The sequence below is a fragment of the Hyaloscypha bicolor genome, assembly GCF_002865645.1.
Source record: "Hyaloscypha bicolor E unplaced genomic scaffold K444scaffold_56, whole genome shotgun sequence".
NCBI lineage: Eukaryota > Fungi > Ascomycota > Leotiomycetes > Helotiales > Hyaloscyphaceae > Hyaloscypha > Hyaloscypha bicolor.
Window position 1 is genome coordinate 2,593,160 of NW_020194558.1, and position 22,828 is coordinate 2,615,987.

At 50.0% G+C, this 22,828-nt stretch overlaps 9 protein-coding genes across 9 annotated transcripts; 4 read left to right on the plus strand and 5 right to left on the minus strand.

Annotated features, from left to right (window-relative positions):
• Window positions 1-1,110: 1,110 nt before the first annotated feature.
• Window positions 1,111-3,654, minus strand: K444DRAFT_611923 (Noc2-domain-containing protein). The gene has a single exon (XM_024880033.1). It carries the CDS (start codon window positions 3,631-3,633, stop codon window positions 1,321-1,323), a length of 2,313 nt encoding a protein of 770 aa, XP_024738591.1. The 5' UTR covers window positions 3,634-3,654; the 3' UTR covers window positions 1,111-1,320.
• Window positions 3,655-3,834: 180 nt separating this feature from the next.
• K444DRAFT_527162 (putative vacuolar protein sorting-associated protein 28) lies at window positions 3,835-4,641 on the plus strand (the record flags this gene model as incomplete). Its single annotated transcript, XM_024874614.1, has 3 exons — window positions 3,835-3,921; window positions 3,970-4,206; window positions 4,258-4,641. 3 exons carry the CDS (start codon window positions 3,835-3,837, stop codon window positions 4,639-4,641), a joined length of 708 nt encoding a protein of 235 aa, XP_024738592.1.
• A 149-nt stretch (window positions 4,642-4,790) lies between these two features.
• Window positions 4,791-6,038, minus strand: K444DRAFT_642647 (uncharacterized protein; the record flags this gene model as incomplete). The annotated part of the gene is made up of 1 exon (XM_024884765.1): window positions 4,791-6,038. The coding sequence occupies one exon, from the start codon at window positions 6,036-6,038 to the stop codon at window positions 4,791-4,793; it is 1,248 nt and encodes a 415-aa protein (XP_024738593.1).
• Window positions 6,039-9,219: 3,181 nt separating this feature from the next.
• Window positions 9,220-9,974, plus strand: K444DRAFT_628705 (uncharacterized protein; the record flags this gene model as incomplete). Its single annotated transcript, XM_024882950.1, has 2 exons — window positions 9,220-9,427; window positions 9,478-9,974. 2 exons carry the CDS (start codon window positions 9,220-9,222, stop codon window positions 9,972-9,974), a joined length of 705 nt encoding a protein of 234 aa, XP_024738594.1.
• Window positions 9,975-13,002: 3,028 nt separating this feature from the next.
• On the plus strand, window positions 13,003-13,416 carry K444DRAFT_628706 (uncharacterized protein; the record flags this gene model as incomplete). Its single annotated transcript, XM_024882951.1, has 1 exon — window positions 13,003-13,416. The coding sequence occupies one exon, from the start codon at window positions 13,003-13,005 to the stop codon at window positions 13,414-13,416; it is 414 nt and encodes a 137-aa protein (XP_024738595.1).
• Window positions 13,417-15,666: 2,250 nt separating this feature from the next.
• On the minus strand, window positions 15,667-17,324 carry K444DRAFT_377085 (uncharacterized protein). The gene is made up of 2 exons (XM_024872316.1): window positions 15,725-17,324; window positions 15,667-15,682 (listed from the first exon to the last, which is right to left on the minus strand). Exon 1 carries the CDS (start codon window positions 17,235-17,237, stop codon window positions 16,071-16,073), a length of 1,167 nt encoding a protein of 388 aa, XP_024738596.1. The 5' UTR covers window positions 17,238-17,324; the 3' UTR covers window positions 15,667-15,682; window positions 15,725-16,070.
• Window positions 17,325-17,352: 28 nt separating this feature from the next.
• On the minus strand, window positions 17,353-18,587 carry K444DRAFT_376765 (uncharacterized protein). The gene has a single exon (XM_024872315.1). It carries the CDS (start codon window positions 18,355-18,357, stop codon window positions 17,467-17,469), a length of 891 nt encoding a protein of 296 aa, XP_024738597.1. The 5' UTR covers window positions 18,358-18,587; the 3' UTR covers window positions 17,353-17,466.
• Window positions 18,588-20,314: 1,727 nt separating this feature from the next.
• Window positions 20,315-20,811, minus strand: K444DRAFT_628708 (uncharacterized protein; the record flags this gene model as incomplete). The annotated part of the gene is made up of 2 exons (XM_024882952.1): window positions 20,315-20,590; window positions 20,740-20,811. The coding sequence occupies 2 exons, from the start codon at window positions 20,809-20,811 to the stop codon at window positions 20,315-20,317; spliced, it is 348 nt and encodes a 115-aa protein (XP_024738598.1).
• A 998-nt stretch (window positions 20,812-21,809) lies between these two features.
• On the plus strand, window positions 21,810-22,541 carry K444DRAFT_628709 (uncharacterized protein; the record flags this gene model as incomplete). The annotated part of the gene is made up of 1 exon (XM_024882953.1): window positions 21,810-22,541. The coding sequence occupies one exon, from the start codon at window positions 21,810-21,812 to the stop codon at window positions 22,539-22,541; it is 732 nt and encodes a 243-aa protein (XP_024738599.1).
• Between the last annotated feature and the right edge of the window lie 287 nt (window positions 22,542-22,828).

The following is a 22,828-nucleotide window of genomic DNA, read 5'->3' on the forward strand; positions in this document are numbered from 1 at the left end:
CAGACATGTGCTCGTCCGTCTTCGGATGCATCTTCTTTACCCAGCACAGAAGATGATCACCTGAACACTGGAGGACTTGAATTGGGTACCTCATTGGTGGGGATGAGGGCGTTCTGACATGTGGGACAAAGCACTGGGAATGAAGGGTTGTGATGCAGAAGAGATATGAGTAATGAGAGACGGAGTGCGGTTGTGCAAAGAAGGTTTTAGACTCTCGCTTAATCCGGGCCAATTGCAGAGCAGCCCGAAGGGGGCGTGCTTGAGATGTTGGCTTACAGCCTCGCTCTCAGCGATGTCGGGAAGTTCTGATCGAATCGTTTTGATTGAATTCAGCCTTGTTCCGGATTTTCCCTGGGTAGAAGCGGATGTCCATGTTGAGCCTTCCATTGGATGTGTGTTTGGTCACCTGAGTCTATATCACGTGCTTGGAATCCTTGCTTCTCTCTTTCTCTCCATAACAAAGAGCTGCGGGTTTTAAGTTGCAACATCGCCATAAGGATCCCTCGGTCCCGTCAATCTGAAATCCCATCATCAGTGGCCCACTTCCACTTCACATCCTCAGCTGCTTTCACCCCATGACTCTTCACAATACCTCCTAAAATCTCGCCAATAACTTCCCGCCCAACATACCTCTCGCCCTCCTCACTCATCGCAATCTCCACTTCATCTTCTTTCCAACTCCAAACTTCAAACCCCGTCCTCCCATTAATATCCATGACCTTGCCCTCTTCCACACCACCATCCAGCCTGTATGGCTCCCACGGCTCTTCTCCAACTGAAAACTTAATCCACCTTTTCCCATACTCCTCACTAATACCCCTTGACTTTTGACTCGGATGCCGTTACCTCAGCGTCTGAAACAAGAAAAGCAAGTCGATGAATTGGTGGTGAAATAGAACTCTAGTCCACAATATGATGGGTTGAAAGTGTGAGAGAAAGAGAGGCACAAGAGCCCGAAGGTAGGTTTAAGATGTAACGAAGAACGTTTGTTCAAGTGATATGTGAGCATCAATCAGTAGATCCTTGAGTCGGCCGGATATTGCACGTTATTATCAGTGCAACTTTTGTAATATGAAGAAGTGGTCTGTTGGAGTGATGATTAATAATTTGCAACAGGGTGTGGGATTGTCTTTTAAGCCCGGCATAATGAACAGGGGCAGAACTGGCCATACTTAGCAAGTTCGATCACAAATGGAAGACAGTGGTGTGCATCCTTTTTGGAAGTGATTCATATAAGGCCAATACAGATTCCTGCCGTTGCAGTTTTGGGACGCCAAACTCCGCCAAAACCAATTCGTAAGCATTCCAGGCATGAGAATACTACTCTTCATCTCCGAATCTAGCCTCGGAGTCATCGTCTTCATCGACATCCTCCATATCTTCATCACTTCCCTCCACAGCTTTCTCCTTTTCTCGATCGAGCCTTCTCTTCCGATCTTCTTCTCGTCTGCCTTCCTCCATAAGTCTCGCCTTCTCCTCTCTTTGCTTTCTCTGCCCGACGACAAACGCACCAAGAGGTGTCTTCTCCCATTCGAATCCCTTCAGGAACCCTTCAACACCGGCTCTGTCATTTGGTGCGAAGTCGACTTTTGATCTCCGCTCTTCGATCCACTTGCCATTGGCCTCCAGTTTCTGTATTACTAATAATATTCCGGAGTTGATCTTACTGTTTTTGTTTCCTGAGCCCTTGTTGTTCACCTCCTTAAGCCATCGCTTCAGCATGACAATCACAGGTAAAGCCAGCTCAGGGAAAGCGATGCTGGTTGACCACAGCACGAAGAATTCTGACAGAAGCTCAGCGACTTGTTCACCCACTCCATCTTGGTAAACCCGTGTTCGCAGGTATGATTTTTGGGCTTTGTAATTTGAGGCAAAATCGAGGCTCTTCAGAGTGCTAGGCTTCGGTGGTTTCTTCATCTCAGCAGAGTTTAGAACCTCGAGTAATGCCGATGCCAAGGGGATGTAGGTACCAGTTGCTCGGGATATCCTGAGAAGTGATCGTATCATATGAAATCGGAGGGGGAAGTATGTGGCTGTGGGAATAAGTCGCATAGCACCTAGTGTGACTTGAACAGTAGGGTAGATCAGATCTCGTAATGGCGACTCTTTGCCAATCTCCGCTTCCTTGACAGGACTGCAATGCTCTGATAACACGCAAGACCAGAAGTTTAAAGAGTGCACATATTGCCAATTGTAGACAGTCTTGTACGACTCTTTCTGGTTGTTTGTGATGCTAGATCGGAGATGAATGGCCAATTGGCGTATGAATGTGAAGCCGGTGGTATATCCAACGGCCTGGTCAATCCCCCACAGTTCTGCCGCTGAATTCATCACTAAATTTATTCCCTGGGTGGTGTGTATTGTGGTATTCCGACTGCCTTTGACCAAGCCCTGATACACAGTCTTCAAGACGGCTTCCCGCAAACCAGGATCTCCGATCACAGTCAACCTCCGAAGAACCAAGAACGCGGTAATTCGAGTGGCTTCCGTACTTGACGAATCTGACCAGATATCGACAACACTCTTGACTATGTTCTTGAGGACTTTCTTAAAAGATAAGAGGTATGGCAAAAGAGGTGTGATGGAAGAGAGTGTGAGCTTGAGTGTCGATTCATCGGAGAGGGTCGTGAGGAGGTGGTGAACGGATGAGGAGTGTGATTTAAGAAGAGCCGTCAAAGTCTTAAATTTCTTTGAATCCGTCGAAACTCGAACCTTTCCAGCAGCGCTTTCCTTGACGGGTAAATGGTAATTGAGGACCTCGGGAATATTCTTGAGAGCTGTGACGAGCAATTCATGGTAGACGTGGGGGCTCGATATCGTATACTTATATTCCTTCCCCTCATCTTCATTGACATGAGCAGCAGACCTAAAAGCAAGTGCCACTTGTCGCATTGCACGCAATGAATGTTGTTCTTTCATAGCTTTCGTCCATTTTGCAACCATGGCTTTTGTCACTTCCGCCAGGTCCTCGGTTTCGTCCTCTTCAGTCTCCTCCTCTTCTTCCTCAATGGGCATTTTCTTAGCCTTCTTTTGCTTCTTCTTTTTGGGCGGCGCTTCGGTTTCGCTGTCACTCAGCCCGTCAACCTCTGCCAAATCTGCATCTTCGTCGAAATCGAGAGCTTCGGGATCGTGCTCCTTCAGATATTTGTAGAATTCGGGATCCTTCTCAGCTAAAGCGTCCATCGCACCCTTACTCATGCCAGTCTCGTCTTCTTCGCCACTCCCGTCCTCGCTGTCGCTCAGTACTGGCGCCTCTTCGAAAGAAGCCTCTGAAGAATCATCCTCGTCTTCTTCCGGTTCCGTCCTCTTCCTCTTTCCTAACTTCTCGTGGACTGCTTTCTTCGATGTCTTCGATTTCTTCGCAGACATTTCAGGAATTTCAAATCCGCCTTGGAAAAACTCGTCCACACTCATCTTTCCGAAAGGGTCTTCCTTGACAGTCTTTGTCTTCTGAGGCTCTTCCTCTCCATCTTTTGCACCCAAGAATTCTGCATCTTTCGCATTTCGAGCCTGTTTCTTGGCTTTGACTTGCTGTCGTTGTTTGATCTTTGCACCAGCTTTTCGCTTCTCGAGAGTATCCCTAAGGTGATTCTTCTCGAATTTCCGAGTCGATTTCTTCGTGCTTTTAGCCATTATGAGGTTGGCAGCTTCGTGATTGCAGTTGATGCATTTTCCTATCGGCTCAGAAACTTTTTGGCAGTGATTTGAGAGGCTAAGCCAGTTTGGGCAAGCTTAAGGCGGTGTGTGCTACTAGCGTGGCAGAACGGCCTTCAGTAACCCCACCAGACGGGGTCAAAAAAAGCTCCTGATCAATTGTCAAACGTGACATTTAAAATGTATCAAACTCGGCAGGCGTATGCGCCTACACCCCACAGTTATGTGCCAAATACCGCTTTCTCAGCCACGATAAATCTTGACGAGGTAAGGTTCTTCTCCAGCTCCACAACTGACTCTAATTTGAACATCCAGGAGGTGAAACTTGCAGAAACGAGAGCCGAACGAGATCTTCAGGACTCTCTTGCCGAAGTATTCAGCATCATAATCACCTTAGACGAACTCGAGAAAGCCTATCTGAAAGATGCCATACCCGAGGCTGACTATACCGAAATATGCGATCGATTGCTGAAGCAATACAAAGCGATATTGACAGACGAGGCTGTGTCGAGGGAATTCGTGGACCTCGAAACCTTTAAGAATGAGTGGGATGTATGATGTACCCACGTCAAAGCGAGGAAAAGCTGTATCTGACATTTACAGATGGAAGTTCCGCGAGCAACGGAGAGAATCAGAATTGGCCTTCCCAGCACAGTAACCGCGCCGTCCATCAACACGGCAGCGACGAGCAATAATGGGACGAATGGTACCCTCATTCTTGAAGCAACACAGGACTTCATTACCTTCCTCGATGCACTCAAGCTAGGGCTTTTGGAGAAACACCAATTACACCCCTTACTTTCGGATGTCATTCAGAGTGTGAACAAGGTTACAGATAGAGACTTCGATGGGAGGGGAAAGATCGTACAGTGGTTAATTGCGTTGAACCAGATGAAAGCGACGGAGGAGATCAGCGAGGATCAGGCACGGGAGTTGGAACTAGACATGAATTCGGCTTACCAAGGATTCAAGGCTACCTTGAAGTGATGACTGATGTAACTACCGGTAATGGTCAAATATTGGAGGCATAGCGTGGGCGTTGGGGTTTATGGAAGTCGGCATTGAGATTTTAACCGGGATGGGAGGCCCTTCTTTCTCATGAGACGTGCAAACATTTCCAAAGCATATTGTTTTTTTCAGACCAAGAAAGTCCAGAAACTGGGATACACAAACTCATCCTCGAAGATTCGTCTAACTTGCTCTAGCACGAACTTTTCCACCTTGCCCACATTTTTGAGAACCTGTTTCCCATTCTCTCTTTGACCAATCTCGCTCTCGACTTTGATCTCATGTAAAAGACCACCCATTTTCATGCCACTGGAATGGCTCTCTTCTGTCCCTTCTGCCCCAATGGCAGCATATGCGTCTTCCGGTGACAGGAAACAAAAGTGTGCCCTCTTCCTGATATAGGCCAGGACGGCAACTCCATCGAAGGACAGCCCAGTGATATTCAACTTGACAGGTATGCCTACGAAACTCGGCATTGGATAATCTAGAAGGATTTCGGCTGTGAGAGACAGCTTCACGTCACCAGAATATCTCACTCGGAAGACTGTTTGTAAATCTTCGACTCGAGGTTCACGGAACCGTCGTGGAGGCGACGCTGATTCTTCCTCGACTGTCTCTTCCAGTAAACCATCTCGGGTTTGCGGTCTGGTAGTGGTAGCTGACGTAGCTAATGTTGAGACACTCTCTCGTTCACGCAAAGCTGGATGCTTGGAAGAGTCTGCGGTTGGAGGTGGGGACAGTGAGCTTCCGCTAGCGGTGTGACGGTGTCCCCTTTCCTTTGAAGATGGTAAGTTCGAGTAGTCTGGCCAGCCGTGGGGAAGGTGTGCACCTGCGACCGCGGCTAGAGGAGTCTGTGTGCCAGACAAGCCCGTTGCAAGTTGAGAATGGAAGTAGTTGAGATTCGAGGTCCCGCCAGGAATTCCTGGTGTACTGACGCCAAGGAATGGGCTGCCTATATCGCCGGGACTTTGCATCGACCTCATGCCAGGTAGCCGCGTATCGATATATGGGGGGAGATGGGTGACTTGGGACGGCCCATTCGTCCTCTCAACTCTTTCCATCCTTCGTCGCTCTCTCAAACTTTCTTGCTGCGCCGTTTTGGGCTTCCAGCTGTCGGCGCCATTCTCCTCATCTCCATCTTCGCCATAGTCATCCTCGATCTCTTCATAGAAGTCGGGTAGAGGGTCACAAATGTCCTTGATCTCAACTTCGGGTGCGATGGAGCCAAACTCGAAGGCGTGGACCCTGACACCCTTGATGAATCGAGGTAGCGTCACCGTTTGGAATTTCTCGTGCACAAAGTCTCGTATCTTTTCCGCCAGCGCGATGCCATCGGGGCCAGTGGTCAGAGTTTCCCAGTTGAGGTCGATGGACATCTGAGCTCTTGGCGGGAATCACGAGACGCCCCAGAGTCCTAACATGGGATATTCATGAAAGATCAACAATTCGGGGGCTTGTCTGAGATGCCGATAGCAGCAGGATCCATTCAGAAGATACTGCAATCTTCAAATGCCGCCGGGGTAGTCGTTGAGAGTTCTCGGATCAACGTCTCGAGTGATGTTCTAGCGAAAGCTCGCCAGGCTAAAGCGGCGCTAAGTACCACCTTAAAGCGGCATTGTTTGCCAAACGACTTTCCTCCTCCTCTATTTTCTTTAATCAACCACCGTCTACGCAAGAACTCACAACGATCAGAAGTACTTCCACCGCATAGAGCAATATCGGAACCTGTGGCAGGACTAGTTGTGTTCTGTCTTTTTCTACGGGCAGAATTTCTGAGTTCTGGTCCGCAGCCAGTCGGGTCAAAATCCAGCAAGTCTGTTGGCTGCGAGAACCTTGACTGTATCCCCCGAGTTCAACGCGACGAGCACACCGAGTACCGTCAGGCAAGAGCTGGCTGCCAGGGTCTACTCACACAGAGAGTCCTCACCTCTGTCAAAGCTCACAAGCCCTGCATTATCCTTATTTGTCATGTCAATTGGCGGACGTCGAGATCTCGATTTAAGAGCCTGCTTTTGCTTTTTTGAGTGGATGACAGGGCATCTAGGCGCTTCGGCGCCTCTGCCGCTCTGGTGGCAGGGGTCTGCTGCAGCCAAACCGTTGTATCACTGTCTGCACGACACAGATTTCAGCATATTGGAAAATCGAAGTATTTCTCACAGCTTACTGGCGCTATCAACGGGAGGGACCTGCACTTTCTCCGCTGTCACAGCTGCAGCAGCACATCATCCGCAGTTGGATCGTGCACAGATGGCGTCTAAATCCCTCAAGCAAGTTTAACTGCAAGGTCCGCATTCAACCAAACCGGCGCTTGAAATTACTTACGAATCTACACGCCAGGGTCATCCACTACCTCTTTCGATCTTCCCGGGCAATCAGCAGGTTCATTGCCTAACCTAATGGATTCTCCCTTTGCGCCAAGCCGGTGGCAATTTGTCGGAGGGGCATGAGCCGTCTTTCCCACAAGGCCCCAACACCATCTCATCCTCCCATTGCCACCCTTTTGCCGACGGAGGGTGGGGAGGGTGGCTGCGACTCGAGTAGAATGATCTAAATTTCACGGCATGTGATGGTCGAATGCTTCAGTCTTTAACCATGGCCCTTGTCAGTCTGCAGACAAAGATGAAATGGGCAAGATCTCCTTTCAAATACCAACACCGAAGCCCCATATATGCAGCCTCATCACATGATTCAACGTGTATGCATGCAGTGACAAGGGTCTCGACGCCTGAGATACGACCGCATTGACATTTCTGGCGTGTTGTCTTCTTCCTTGAAACGCATACCAAATTGCCAACATTGTGGCTTCGTTGGTATAGAAATTGTTTCCACATTATGGATGACTACCAGGATGCCTTCGTGATCTGCGGGCCTGCAGAGCGGGCAGACCCGTCCTGATGCTGCATCCGTACGGCACCGAAACAGTCGAAGGGGGGCCACATCTGTGGCCCGTCTGTAAGCCGCTACTCCAGATCAGCTTTTCCACAGGCAGTCATCCTGGACTTCTTCAGCAATCCTTGTCAACTTCTGGGAAAGATGTCGGTGCGGGTGTGTTGTCTAAGAATGTTGGATGTTGGTGCCCAATGGTGCAGATGAGCTCAACTAGCCTTCAGCAGGCAGAAACCATTGCTCAGAATACGAAGAAAGTTTCTAAGCTGCGAATCTTCGGGGTTGCAATCACAAGAGTAAGCCCAGATTGTGCCGAAACGCCATGTTGACCTCGCTGATATTCTGACTGAGTTTAGGACGAATGCTAGGTCAAAGCAATATGCCCACCCCCTCAGCGACTGCTCTGTCAACTGCCAAACCCTGGAACTCCAAAACATGCTGTATGCCTGCAGCAATACTATGGCGATCTTCTCACCGCAGCGAGCCCTGACGTATGTGGATCCCCAATTTTTACCAACCGTAACTCCTGCAAATGCTCAATCAACACCATCTCCAGGATCGTCCATGAAGAACGAGTGAAATCCCCTTCCTGGAATACACTTGTTGAAGCTTGGTGTTAATGGGCATCTGGAACCCAGTTAACTTCCCGCACCACAGATTTGCAGATGAAACTTACTGCTTGCCGGTGTTACACACATTGATCACAAGGATAATCTTGCCTTTCGTGCTTGTCTATGACGGGACAGCTTCGCCCCGGATTTGCCCTCTTTCTGGCGCAGTGAACAACAGAATATGGGACGACATGGCCACAAGAAAAATAATAAATCCATCGATTACACATGTTGTCGTTGGCGGCAACAAAGAGGTTGATTTTGGAAGAATTTGGAAGGTCCGAGCTTTGGGATTTGGACGACCGGCCGAGCTGTGATTGATAATAGTTACTAACTGGACAGATAAAAGGGAAAGGAGCAACCGGGACTCTGCTGATATAGAGCCGGTATATGTGAAGTTCGACATACTCGGAAGTAGTTCACCTAGGTATGTGTGAAACCTGTGTTCGTGGAGGCAGGTCCCGGAATTCTTGTAGTTGAAGTGTCGAAGCTGCAGCGAGAGGCACAAGATTCAAGATGAGTGTTCGAACGTTCAGTTTTCATCGGCGTCGGCAGGTTGCTTTATAGCCCGTCACACCATCCCGAGTATACGGTTCGGTCTGGTCAGTTAAATTGGGATGTTGTTGTTTGCCATTCCCCGTGGGATGTAGCAGCACTGCGGCGACCTTCCAAAGCACAGCTGCCTGCCTGCGCGCGGCCTTGTTGGTGGTTTGTTATCTCACGAGAGATGTGATGAGTTGAGGAGAGTTGGATATTACTTGCAGCCATAGAAGTATCATACCGGGCTGGCCCCAGACTACCAACAAAGATGCCTCATTCGGGGGCCGAACGGTTGGCTGAAAAGGATCATTGAGGATCACATAACGGTAGGGCAGGCAAGGAACATCGTCAATGCTGGCAAGGTTTGCAGCGGGCTATGATTCCAAAGCTCACATGGACACCCAGCAGAGATTGGCGTGCAAAAAGAGAAGAGGAGTGAGTGGCCCACCGGTAGCGGCGCACCCAAGGTTGCAAGGAGGCAAGGCCTAAAGTCGAAGCTCCAAAGAGGCAAGGCCACGCTATGGGCCAGCCCCAGGAGCAGCCCCCAGCAGCCCCCAGCAGCCCCACTGTTGCGCGTAGCAGAGAGTTCGACCTTGTCGTCTCGATATTAGCTTCGAGGGCTGTGACAGGGGGAGCAGCGCAAAATGTGCGACGGATGTCGGGTGGAGGCCAATCACCAGCGGGCATCCGATTCGAGGTCGCGGCTCACAGCATGGCTTGCTACGGGGGTGCCATGTGCCCAGCCCGGGCGTGATCTCGACATGAAGACGCTTTTCAGGCCCGTTGCAGGATCTGCCCAGGCCGCTGCGCGCGGTGGAGCTTCTCGAAGGCGCACTGGCTGCTGCGCTGGACTTTCGCCGCCGTGGTTGGAGGGGGAGCGAGAGGAGAGGGGAGGAGACTCAGGAAACTCAGGAGACTCAGGAGACTCAGGAGAGGGGAGGAGAGGAGAGGGGAGCGCAGGAGGGGGAGGCAGCCGCAGGACCCTGGGCTTCTGCTCGGCAGACAGCTCCCCTAGCTCTCCTTTTGCGTCAGCCGGAGGCGTCTGGTCTGCCGTGGCGCTACGACCGACTTACGCCCCCAACCTTCAGTCCAACGTTAGGCAACGTCGACTGCCGTGTTAAATCCCCAATGGAGACAATACGAGCCTATCACCAACTGTTGCTTTTGCTCGCGGTCCTGCGTCTGTACCACTCCGTCTGCACTTCACCACAGGAGCAGTCGGCCATGCGCGGCGGGCCGGACATTAACTGCGTGATCTTGGACAGCGCGCATTAATTGGAACACCTGGGCTCCCTGCAATGCGCTTCCGCGCCACTGCGCCAACAGCGCAGCACTTGGATGTTTCGATATCTTGCAGCTGGGTAGCTCCAAGTTGGGCAACGAGCCGGGCCTTATCGGCGGACGTGGATCTCCACAGTAAAGACAGATTTCACCCCATGCAACTTGGCCTGCCTGCTGGGCCACGGATTAACCCATCCCCCCCAAGCCCCAGAAACGGCCGTTTTCGAGAGCAATAATGGCCGCGAATGCAGCCCTTCTGTCACCCGCATGAACTACGCTGAAGTGTGACCAGATGAACCGATCGACGACGACAGCCGCCCCGTTGCCCGAAACAGCTCCTCCTCACCCGGTCCACGTCGAAATACTGGTGAGTCAAGCCTTCATTTTACGAGGATGCCGGGACCTCATATGAAGCGGCGAAGTCATCCAAAAAGGACTCGAGTGCTGGCCCGCATTCCCGCTCTCCCCTCCCCCACCCTCACTCAGACATCCCTCACCATGGTGCCGTCAAGGGTTTGTAACGACTTCGTCTCGAGCCTTGAACCTCCGTGGTTTGTGACAGAAATTTGAACAATCTATAGAAATTTCCGTGGGGAGGCACAAGGCCTCTCATCCTGCAGGACCCCGACGTCAACCTATTTCTGGCAGCGGATGGCTGCAAAAGGTGTTGTCAGCTGCAGCATCTGAGATTTGAGCCATCCAAACAAATTTACCCCAGAGGCAAATATTGCAAAATCAAATGCCAATCAATACGCAATTCTACGCAGCTGGACTTTTCCCGAGGGGGGCGATCCTTCAATCACCATCCATTATCGATAAGAAGAGTGTGATGGGGAAGGCGTGTCAGCCACTGGTGCCAGTAGCCAGCTAGCGAATTGCAGTAGCACAATAAGCGCCATTCAGATCCTGACATGCAACCTCTTTCGCCTCTCGCCTCTCCCTGTTGCGCACCTTGCAAAGACGCGTCAAAATCGGGCTTGGACGACAGTGGGTGAGTGGGGAGAAGATTACTTGACAGATCGCGGACAGCACAAGCCTGTAATGTGACGTATTGCATGTCATATAGGCTCTCATATGCCATCTCAAACTCGAGGTCTGCCCTTGATCCTGGTCAGCAAGCCCGGTTGCGATCCGGACTCCGAAGACATTGACATCAAGAAGGAATGAGTTTCCGCAGGACAGCTCTTGGACCGCTGAACATAATTTCAAAGCCCAGACCCTCATCGAGGAGTGAGCGCCCCCGAATGATCGAGGACGCCTCTGCACGGATCTCAACGGCAGGATGAAGAGAAAGGAAGTGTTCCTGGCGCGTAAGACGAGCTGCATACCCGGATCAGAGCTGCGGCCGGCTTAACACGATGCAACCAAGTGTATCGATACCTCTTTTAGCGCACAGCCTTAGCTCAGCTCTGCGTATCTACACTCTTGAGAATCTCAAAAGGGTGACGGCCCTGCCAGGAAGATTCTGCTTCGTTAGCTTCATCAAGTCATCGGACCGACATTTCATGCAGATGCAAAGGCATCCCGTGCATGAAACCGCTATGATATGTACGGTATTTATAGCGGCTGCCCTCTACACAACCAACACTTCTCAAAACGCAATGTCGCTGAAGCCACCGCAAGCAGCCCTGGAGAGGTCCGGGTCAATTCAGGTCACGTGAATTGCAACTAACGGATCAAATCCAACAAGAAGCTCGACCGCCACACCAACTTTTTGACGTAAAAGTCTCTGATGAAGCCTAGCAGCAATCTCTCCTGGTAGCACACAAATCTATCTACCGGCAAGTCACAGTCATCTGGCATGACTTTGTGGAATGCGATCCTGGCACGGGTCCCTCTGCGAGAGGACAAAAACTCAATCATACGACTTGGTTCTTTCCACTGGTTAATCTGTCCAACACCGTCCCTCCAGGATGGACAGAATTGCTCCGGCTCGAATCTGGTTGACCACTGGGTCCTACCGACTTGAAGCAACATCTTACCTCGGTAGTGTTGACGCCTGGCTCAGCGATGCGGAGATCTAGCCCCTTACTCCTCGATTACCCCGGATTTGCGGGAAACCAGGTTTCGTGACGACATCATTTCGGAATAATGCAGAAGGATTCTGGCATCTGGGTGGACTGACTGACGAAAAGCAATTTCTCGGCATGCCCCGAGAATATGGCCACACGAGCTCTTTCCACAACAGGACAGCGCCAGGAGCCGCCTGACTTGAGAACAGCAATCATGAATTGATCAGGCGAACAGCTGATAAAATTCAAAACGACCTGCGTGGCTTTGCTTGGGGTCAAATAGCAAGCTGTGCTGATTTGTCTGGTTGCTCAGCCATTGCGGCTAGAGGTGGCCACTCTCGGGAATCTCGTCGCATGGTCAGACGAGGGGCAGTTGGCGTGGGAGTTCGCCCTGAAGAGAGCGAGCTTCCGACTTATATTCTTGTGTCGAGGTGTTCCCACCAATAGCAGCAGTGCAGATGGTTGTGCCGGCCACAAGCGTCGGCCACAAGCGACGGCTCGACAGACTCTCAATTATCGTGCTTGTGAACTTCCATTACCCCATCGGGAATGTAGCTTCAACCTCCTCATTCTCCTCGTTCCCCTTCTTGTTATATTGGCCTGATTTCTCTTTCTTTGTTGTTTGTTCGCGACAAACTTTTCATTCTCGATCAAAGAGTTTCCATTACGATTACGAATCCTTTGCTTTTTCATCCATCAGCCGACCCTATCCCTCTCACACGTGCTTAGTGCTGCATATCTGGGCGCTCACCCACCAATTCTACGCCTTACGCCGAAAATCCCCCCACGACACCATCAATTTCTTACGAGAGCACCTTGAGAAATCAAGGATAAAAAGGCTGCCCCCGAAGTTTCCTTTCATCATATTTCCACTTTACGACCAAAGTTTTCCATTCCTGCGAGCCTCTTCTGCGACCCAAATCCTTTGTCCGGTCATCCTTCAAAGACCTACATACAATCTATCTTTGCGCCCAACACTTCCTTGAGCTCACTCATCCTACGAGGCAGCAATGTCGAGCCCACCAACTCCCGAGGAACTTCTCTCCATGGCCTTCTTGGGCCAGGAAAACTTCACCCCTGCCGCTGAGGAACGGCAGCAACCCCGGTTCCTCTCCCTCGCCCCAACAACCAGCGCTTCCTACCCCTCGACCCCCTCTGTCAAGTCCCCTGCACCTCAATCTCCTCTTCAGGCTGCTATAGAAACTCCCAACAACACCATGGCTAAATCAACTCCGGCCAGGACTGTCAATGCCACTCCCGTTACGCCGAGCGCCGCAGTTATTGACGAGTCCTTGAAGTCGAGGCGGAGCTCGAGCTTGAGCAGCGATGGGAGCAACCAGAAGAAGCGATTCCTGAAGTTGGGACCCGTCCACTTTGGTGACGGCGGCAAAAATGATTGGAGCGAGGACGTTGTCGAGGAGTAAATGAATCTGCTATTCTGGGACTTGGATGGATTTGCGGATCTTGAAATAGAAGGCGTTGGAATATGACTGAAGTTGTCGCAGGAACGGACTTCTTGGGCTTGGGGTAATGTTGGCGTTATCGACTGAAGGCTTATGAGTTATGACCGGTGTTAAGCATTAAACTTGGGAATAGATCAAATCGCTAGGTAGCGAATTCACGAGATTGCATTCAAGTCTCTACATTGGAGAGCCAGCAGTGAGTTCAACTGGATCTCTATAGCTATTGACTATTCAAAGCTTATGGACGCTGTGCTCCCACACACATGGTGCTTCATTCGCTCAAATGCACCGCTCAACCGATTCTCCTTCCTATCTCAACTAACATCAACACATGCCACTTCACGTCCCCAACACACCATTTTCCACATGCAAAAAACCCCCTTCTCGTATCCATGACGCTCCATCTCTCCGCCACACGTCACCGTAATCAACATCTCTCATCATCGCGGCCGATCACGTGATAACCGAGACCCCCGAGCATCTGCATGATCACTAGCATGCAGAGTTTTCCCTCTGACTCGGCATACACGGCAGACTGGCCTCTATCCAGCTCCTCGATATCTGCCTTCTTTGCCATCTCATTTGTGCACGAGAATGCACTTACTCCTGCACCTGCAGCCGAGTGAGGATGGCTCTGCAGCCCTGCTTCTGAGAGGACATCGGCAGGACCAATGGGAAAGCACGCCGGCGTGAAAGGGATCTCTGGCTGTGTGACAGAGATGAGATCGAGGGTGTGATATGAGGAAGGCCTAACCTGGCTATTTTTGGGTGTGAAGCCATCGTGGCGAACTTGACTTGATGGTCTGAGTGATGTGAAGATACTCTATCTGAACACCGCGCTTGCGTTGGGCCGTCGGCGCGAGGGGGTGACATATCGTTACGCGAAGATAGAGATACCAGTGCATATGCAAGGTTCTGGGTTAAACCCTCAGAGACGAATCGACGTACCACGAGTTGAGATCCGTGGCAGTGGAAGTGCCCACGTCGTTCAATCCTGAGATCACCAGAACATCGAATGCGGTACCTTGATTGACTCACCCTCTCGATTGATGTCGAGGTCAAGATTCTCGTCTCTCGTATACCCACGCTTCCATTCTGCATCGGCTTCCGCCATCCCCTCGTTCCCTTTTCGGCTCTCGTTATCATTACTGAGACCTTCCACTCATCTCAGAACTTCATTCGCAACGAGGATGTCTTTGGGTTGAAAGCAGCAAAGTACTTGCCTATAGCAGATGCATGAGGAATCACTGGACATGAAGATGCACATCGCGCCTGCTCAGCTTGCTGCCTGCAACATTGCAAGTTCCGAACTCCGCCGTGAATGTTCCACCGCTTGTGGGACAACCAGCAAAAAGTAACAACAAACCTTTGGACTTAATCGTGGGGGTGTTAACACTTGATCGATGTCTATACATTTCTAGATCTAGATGTGTGCTTGAAGACATGACGAATCTGTCGTCTCTAGATCATTTCCCAACCCGCTTCCTGTTTCTCACCACTCATAACATGCATGACCATATACGCTTTGTAGTGCTGATTCTCAACACTTCCTCCCAAGTCGCTCTGTCCAGCAGAGGCGACAGGTTTCTCGGAACCAGAGTGTCTGAGACTCAGGCGTCTTGAGCTGGGTATCGATATTCGAAAGTAAAACCGAATGACGTGAGTAGTCTTTGATCATTCGCTAGTATGGAGCCGTAACGCTTCGGATAGCCACTTCATCTTATTTGGTATTCATCCGGCCAGCGGAGTTGTGTAGTTGCCGAGTTTTCGAGTTCGGGTTTCGTGCTTCCATAGCACCTGCCAGCACCATAACCACTCCTCCCAGATGCCATACAACACATCACCTATACAGACTTCCAGACTTCCGCGGTACCTGCCCGTATGACGAAGTGTGTTTGCCCATCGAAATCTATTTTGGAACGGCTCAGAAAGACACTGAACGGGTTGGCCAAGACGAAGTACTTTCGAAAATGTGTGGTGTAGAAGTTAAGCCCTGATGGCCAGTCTATGTTACAATCCGACTGACGAGCAATGGCCGAGAAGGGAGTCGGAACCAGATGTCGTCTTGCAAGGCTGTGCGTCAAGTCAGTCATCGCGTGTGCCGTGCCTGCGGATAATTGCAATGCGCTCGCCGCTGCCACCACTGATAGCCCGAACGGTAGCTCGCTCAGGCTCCTACAGCAATGAGACAAAGATTTAGGGGTGCATGAATAATGATGTTTTTGTTCTGAAATCTTTAGCCCTGCGGGGTGGATGCACAGCTACCTACTTAGCAGTAAAAGTTGGGAAAATAACTTGACAGATAAATAACCATGATGCTCCTCAGCCACTCAGCCGGGTCCTCCGAAGTAATGTCAAGCAGAATTGGAAGAAGTACGGAGAATTTTCGGACATCTGAATGTTTTGATTGGATATATGGGTATATATACGACGGCGGAAGGTAGAAGACTACATCGAGAATGCCTCTGTCTCAGTGCCTCCGGTACAATGCTAGGGCCTCGAAAGGTCTTCCGTGTTGCACCTCGTGCTGTCCAGAAGACAGCAGCGGCACAGTATTCGGATTGAAATGACCCTCTCCCAATTCATGCAGGAAGGTAAGTCCGAGAAGGAGGTATTCAGCTCAGAACTCCTCCTCTTTCAACATCGGCACTAGCTCTCATCCTAAACCCGGTCTGCTTCTCTCTGGCAGCCGTGGCGGATGTGGGCCTACCAGACAGCGAGAGTCGCTCCCTTATCCAATCGGTTTCGACGCTCTTTCTCGCACTTCGAGCGATACTCAAGGCATGTTCAAAGCGCAACATATCCAATGTAGTTTCACCAGGGCCTTCATCGAAAGGTTTTTCCCGTAACGATTTACGTCGGTTGATCCATCTCCGCAGATGTCTGAACATATTGCCGATATCATCCAGGCTCAAGGCAATTGCAACTAGAGGGATGGACACAGCTAATCCAATTCCAAACATGTATTTGCTCACATATGCCAGCGGAATGCTGGAGTTCCCATCGAGCCGTGGGAATTCGCGAATATTGATAGCGAAAAATGCAGCAATGAAGCTCAAGGGCAAGAACACAATCGTCACAATGGTAAACACCATTATAGTTTGGCTTTGCCTGGCAGTTCCTGCCGCTTGGTCTCTCGCAAAGCGGGCTTCGAAGGCATTTGCGTGTTTTTGCTTCAAGTCCAGCATATCGGTAATTGAGTTGTAGATCCGTTCAGCCTGCCTATCCATACGATTCAAATCATTTATATGCACCTCGATGGCCTTCATCTGATCCCTAAACCGCTTTTTGACCTCTTGCTGAGATGATCGCTCATCCTTGTAAATGTCGCATATGGCTTCTTGTAGGTCGGGGAGAACGTGGAGTTGATCCTCCAGAACCTTGGCTATCATATTCAGTTCATCTCGGATGTCTTTCGTCTCTGCTAAGAGGTCTGTTTCCTCGCCAATGTCCAAGAGTTTGTCGACGAAAAGAGGGCCACGCATAAATTCTTCATATTTGAACTTCTCCTCCCGCTCTTCTCTTTCCTTGTCCTTTGCGTTCTGCCTGTCCTTGGGGTCCATGGCGTCGTGTTCGATGTACCTGGAAAATCGACTAGGACGCCGATGATGCTGTAGCCACGCAGAGGCTTGCGCTGATGCCGCATTGAATTCTCTGAATAAAACTGTTTCCCTATCCGTCACATTGCCAATGGAAGATTCAAACATATCGAGAAACTGGTAGTCTTCGTCCCCCATCCGATGTCGATCAAACACTCCACTACAGCGGTTTGATATGGTCATTGCGAGGTCGTACACACTTTTGACGGGTTCCCGAGTTTTGCTGTTGATATCTTCTATGACAGTATCAAGGACATTAAGAGGGTCGTTCTTTGGCTGCTGCCAACGTTGCGGAAATGCCGTGACAATTAGACCTTTACCCAATACCCACTAAGTAACGGGGGAGTCAGCAATTGCTTAATTGGGATTGTTTCGGGAGAGGACATTGTCTTAGGAAAATCTCATGAAACAGTCACAAATAGGAAAGGGTTTCTCCCCCAACACCTACCATCCAAAGTTGATCCACCATCACGATCTTAGGATCAACTTCTGGATCATCGTGGCTTTTGCCTTTCAATTGATATCGATACACAACTTGGTCGTGATCGCGGCTCTCGGTATCAATGTTGTGATAGAATGATTGATCTAGCGTCCGCCGTACATGAAGAGAAACGGTCGAGGTTGCAAGGTGGGCTCGGATTAGCATTTCGTCGTATGTACTAGCTTTGCTAAGGTTACGGCAGAGTGGAGATCGAAGTGTCTCTGCACGCTTAATGGCTTCCTGCATCTCCTGGCGACGGCGGCTGCTTTCAAAGTGAAGATACGGCATGAAGGTGAAGACATTGTTCTTTGGCTGGACGGGCTCTTTCCGGGCAGGAGAGCTGGGGGAAATGGGGCGTCGATTTTCGAGAGGCTGGCTTGGTTTGCGTTGCTGATCCTTGATGGGTGTTTCTGTACCTTTTGGCGATTTATTGCCTTTAGCACTCGTCTTCTTTCCCTTCTCCTTTTGGGCCCCTTTTGCTTGGTCTTTTCCACCTTGATTTGAGGGAAATTTGAAAAGATCAGAGCTTTCTTCGCGGAAAGTGGAGCTTCTCGAAGGGGTTTTTGGGATGCCAGTAGATTCTGATCCTCCATTAATGACAATGGTTGGAGGGCCTTGCTCTTTGGTGGGTTCTGCTGGGGTTTCTTCTGCCACCTTAACTGATCTGACTGTGCTTTGACAAAGGGGCCTCATGAAATGCGAGTGGCTCTTCTGTCCTCGGTGTTGATTACTGAAAGATCTTTCCAATGCTTTGAACCCTTCGACATCGTTCGCACCCTCTTCGATAAACGCCTTCGTGAGAAGAGCTTCAACCCATGCCATATTATTAGCCGGGAGGTCTACGTAACGGGGGAGTTAGCAATTGCTCGATTAAGGTTGTTCCGGGAGAACCGGGAAATTGTCCCGGGAGGCTATCGCGAGACAGTCAAAGATAGGAAAAGGGTTCTCCCCCAACACCTACGGATCCACCTGAAGTTTGTTGCTTTGTCATTTGGCAGCACTGTAAGTTTTGGTTTTCGGGGGTTGACTGGGTCACGGCCATAGAGCAGCTCTGCGGAACTCCGTCAGTTACCGAAACATATGAATTGGGAGGACGAATCAATCATACCATATACAGTCCATCTTTTGACTCGATTTTCGTTGCGGAAATTTCCAAAATCCACAATGGTGGTGTGGAAGCCATTTGAAGCTCCAAGTGCGTCTTCTGAAATAGTTTCCAAATGATTGAATGGAGCAAGGAGATTGACAATATCTTTACGTTTGTTCTGAGCTGCTCGTAAAAATGGAGTACTTCCAAAAGTGTCTCTTGCAGTCCGCTTGATGTCCTTCCGCTCCAAAAGGAGCCTAACGACCTCGATATGGCCCCCTTGAGCGGCAAGATGAAGTGGGGTCATCCCGTTAAGCAGTTTTGCATTGACATCTGAACCCACCCTAATCAAGATGCGTACTATGGTTTCCGACCCAACTTCGCAAGCATTATGTAGAGGCGTCCATCCTCCATCGGACTGCTTGTTGCAATCTGCTCCATATTTCAGGAGCAGCTCCACCAAGTCATCGCGGTCGTGGCTGGCTGCGAGATGTAGACTCGTTTTCTCTCGAATTTCGAGTGCGTCGATATGTGCTTTCGGTCCCTTTGGTCTCGTGAGAAGAAGCCCCGCCAGATGCAATTTCCCAGTCGCGCAAGCCCAATGCAATGGTGTCCGTCCGAGATTGTCCTGCCCTTCTGGACCATCGATTTGGATGTTTTCTACCAAGAGACGCTCAATGACAGAATCGCCCCAGTCGCATTTCTTGTCTGCGCCCAGGTTGTGTAACACATTCCGGCCTCGATTGTCCTTTGCGTTGATGTTGGCCCCCTTGACGATCAGAGAGTTCAGAATATGCCAGTGGTTCTGCCATGCTGCAGTCATCAGGGCAGTCCTTCCCTTCTTGTCTGCCGTCTCTGTGTTTGCGCCATGCTCGAGGAGTAGCTGGACAATAGCAATATGGTTCTTTTCCACAGCTCGTAGCAGTGGCGGCAGTCTGTTTCCTGCGGCCCCATCCGGTTGCGCACCTTGTGCCAAAAGATATTGTGTTGTTCCAACTTTTCCCTTCTCCGAGCTTCGCATCAATCCGATCCGCAGGAAGTTCTCGCTCAACTGATTCTTGCTTCGCGCCGATTCGATAATCTTGCTGAGCAAGTCGACCTCGTCGCTCTCAGCTGCACGTAGGAGTTGCGGTTCGAGGCGCTCATTGTGGCTACCGTCAGAGGACCTCGACCCTGTTCGTTTCCGTGTCAATCTTTCCCCCTCGTTTGCCATCCTCGGTGCAGCATCACTCGTGTGGAAGTTCGAGCTTGGTCGTACGTCGGTTCAGGAGCTGTGTTTGTACTTGGAGGATCGGTTGGCTCCCGTGTTGTCCATTGTACAAACTCCAGTGGTCGGATAGGGGAGTAGATAGGAGGAAACTCTCTGGAGTGGCAATCCAGAAGGTTGTGAGATCGCCATCGCGGTTGGCTGCAGCAAAGAGCTGCAGGAGCTCCAGGGAAAAATATACGGTGACCAGGAATCTTCCCTTGCGCCGTTCTCCCCCATTTTCTCCTTCTCCATGCTTCAATATCACTACGTTTTTGACGTATACAGGAACGACAGACCAGCTGTATAGACTGCGGCTCAAATTAGGGGGGACTGAGTGTTGAAGTCGTTTTATTGTGTTTGAAGACGAACACAGTAGCGAGATGCAAGGAGATCAGTCACGTGAATCAGGAATGTTCTTCTTTCTTTGCACAATGGATTATTTCTTATTTATACAGTATTCGAAAGCGGTTTCTGAGAAATTGGAGGAGTTCTCTCACAACGGTTGTGAAGTTTTCTTTCGTATTATCAGCTAGAAACACCATTGGAGAGTTTTGCTGGGTCAAATATCCCTTGGAAGGCTTGGATTTCTTTGCCCCCTTGTCTTTCTTGTCATCATTACATTCTTCGTCTTCTTTGTCCTTCTCAATACCATCCCCATGGCCGTCATATTTTCCATTATCTTTTCCTTTTTTGGGGGGAATCCCTGCGCTCCACATGAACTAGCACAGCACCATTTCCACGTCCAGGAAGTGCGATACCATTAAAAGTCCCTTGAGAAGAGATCTCGCGGGGTGGAAGAGCATTTCTAAAAGCTCGAGGTAGCATATGGGTCGAATTATAGAAACAACGCCAGAGAGTGAGCACTTACTGGGAGAGCTTCGATGAGGAGAGTAGCAGTTCCCACGACTGCCAAGGAGAGACCAATCTTGTGGACGCGCATTTCGTGTTCTTCGAGTAGGAGAAGTTTTTCATATCTTGGAGAGTGAAGCTGCTGTGTAGAATCATAGAGTGGCGGCCGAGGACGTGATTATATATACATCTTTCCTCGAGATCCAGACCGCTCGATTTACACCGTCAGCCTTAAAATTTTTACTCCCAAGTATGTAGCCATCATAAGAAAGATATAAATGCTTAGAAAATTATTCCTCCAACGAGGTTCAAGATCATCCAGGATATTCTGGCATGAATTTCGCGAATTAAGAGCTCAACTTGAGTGGTGAAATAACACGTCAACTTTCATTGGGAATTTGGGACGGCCAAATCACAAAAGCCTTTGTGGAGATTGAAAAGGGGATATTCAATCACTTTGGACAACGCCGCTATCCTAACTGAATTCTCTAATCTCCCGACAGGTGGTTACGTCCTCTGATCCTCGGAATCCAACCATCGACAGCACATCTGAAGCATCCTTTCTCTGGCCTGTGCCGCCAGTGTGGCCTTTCGCTCGGTGAATTCGAGTCGGTTAGATATCGATCCAGCCAGTGGCGTGGGCCACCCACGACCCAGGTTGCTCGGGTGTAGATCACGTGATCGAAGCGAGCCCCTGAAAGAGGATTTGACCCCCTCGTGCCACAACGAAAGGCTTCGAATGAACATGAGACTAGAGACAAAGATGGAGAATCAAGAATAACGAAGGTGGAACAATCTCGTTGTGTTTCGGCAATTATCTCCGTGTTTAACAAAGGATTCGTAGAACAATGAAGAAGGAATCAAAGGCTCAGGAACAGATGTTTCCAGATACAATAAACAAAACATAAATCAGAACTTCCTGGCATCTCAAAAAGTGTTGCATTGATTCTTAAGCTTATCAACTGAGCACGTTTACAGAGCACCCGCCGATATTTTCATAAGATATCGCTCTTCAACAAATCAATGCTTGTCCTTGGACTCTTGAATCCCTTCACCAACATATCCACCAATCCCCTCTCTCTTCAAGACATGGGAGGCCAAAAGACTCCGCTTGAGGCGAACTCCATCAAGCTAGCAATAACCATCACTCTAGACGACGGGTTTTCCTGCGGCCTCATTCCGAAGTATGCATTTCTCCTCCTAAAGGAAGTAGGCTACATCAAGAACGAATACTCCAGACCAGAACACTACTCGTCTTCTGCGCCCACAATCCACATCCCTGGCGTGCGACGCGATCTCTGGCTCTCCCTCCAGAACACCATCGCCATGAACCGTGGCGTTTTAGTACCGGAGGCTCACCCAACCGAGTACAAGGGTAGAGCAGACATGACCGGGGTAGGAAAGAACGACATCCGGATCTGCGCCTGGGATTGCGGCATCCACTATCTTCTCGAGCTTATGATCGTCGGCGAGAATCTGCAGGCACCGGGCTTTCAGAACCAAGTCATGGACAAGCTGCTTTTGACTTATCGGAAGTTCTATCAAGAGAATGAAGGCAGAGTCCCGTTGGGGAACGTCGAGTATGTCTTTGAGAACTCGCAGAATGAGCGTTTGAGGGATTTCGTCAGGGATGTGTTGATCTTTGCTATGAGTGACCGGACGACGACACAGGCTTTTGTGGAGAGACACATCAGTGAGGAGCTTAGGGACGATTTGAAGAAGAGGTGGGACAACACGCAGAGGAGAGTTAGGGATGCGCCGTGGGATCACCCTGGTGATTACCAGGTTCCTCGAGTGGATCCTATCAGCATCCAGTGCTGAAGTTGCGAGAGCCAATGTCCAGCTAACCCAATATCAATAAAATTTCCGTAGTTACAACTCCCGTCCTTCTGCTTTTAACGCAATGCTCGTGCGCCGCTGTGAAATGTTAACCATGATTGACCTGATAACATAATTGTAATTGGAATGAGAAATTGTCTTGCCAGTTTTGCGCTTGATCAACTTGGCAGTCGTTGGGACTGAACACCCGAGTGGCCCCGGTGACCAGGGATCGATACCTCGCCGGCTTGAATTCACCACGTGAGGGGTCACGCTGTTGCCAAATATGA

Excerpts from the sequence above, each read along its gene's own strand:
- K444DRAFT_377085 (XM_024872316.1), bottom strand. The coding sequence starts at position 17,237 with ATGACCATATCAAACCGCTGTAGTGGAGTGTTTGATCGACATCGGATG.
- K444DRAFT_611923 (XM_024880033.1), bottom strand. The coding sequence starts at position 3,633 with ATGGCTAAAAGCACGAAGAAATCGACTCGGAAATTCGAGAAGAATCAC.
- K444DRAFT_376765 (XM_024872315.1), bottom strand. The coding sequence starts at position 18,357 with ATGGCATGGGTTGAAGCTCTTCTCACGAAGGCGTTTATCGAAGAGGGT.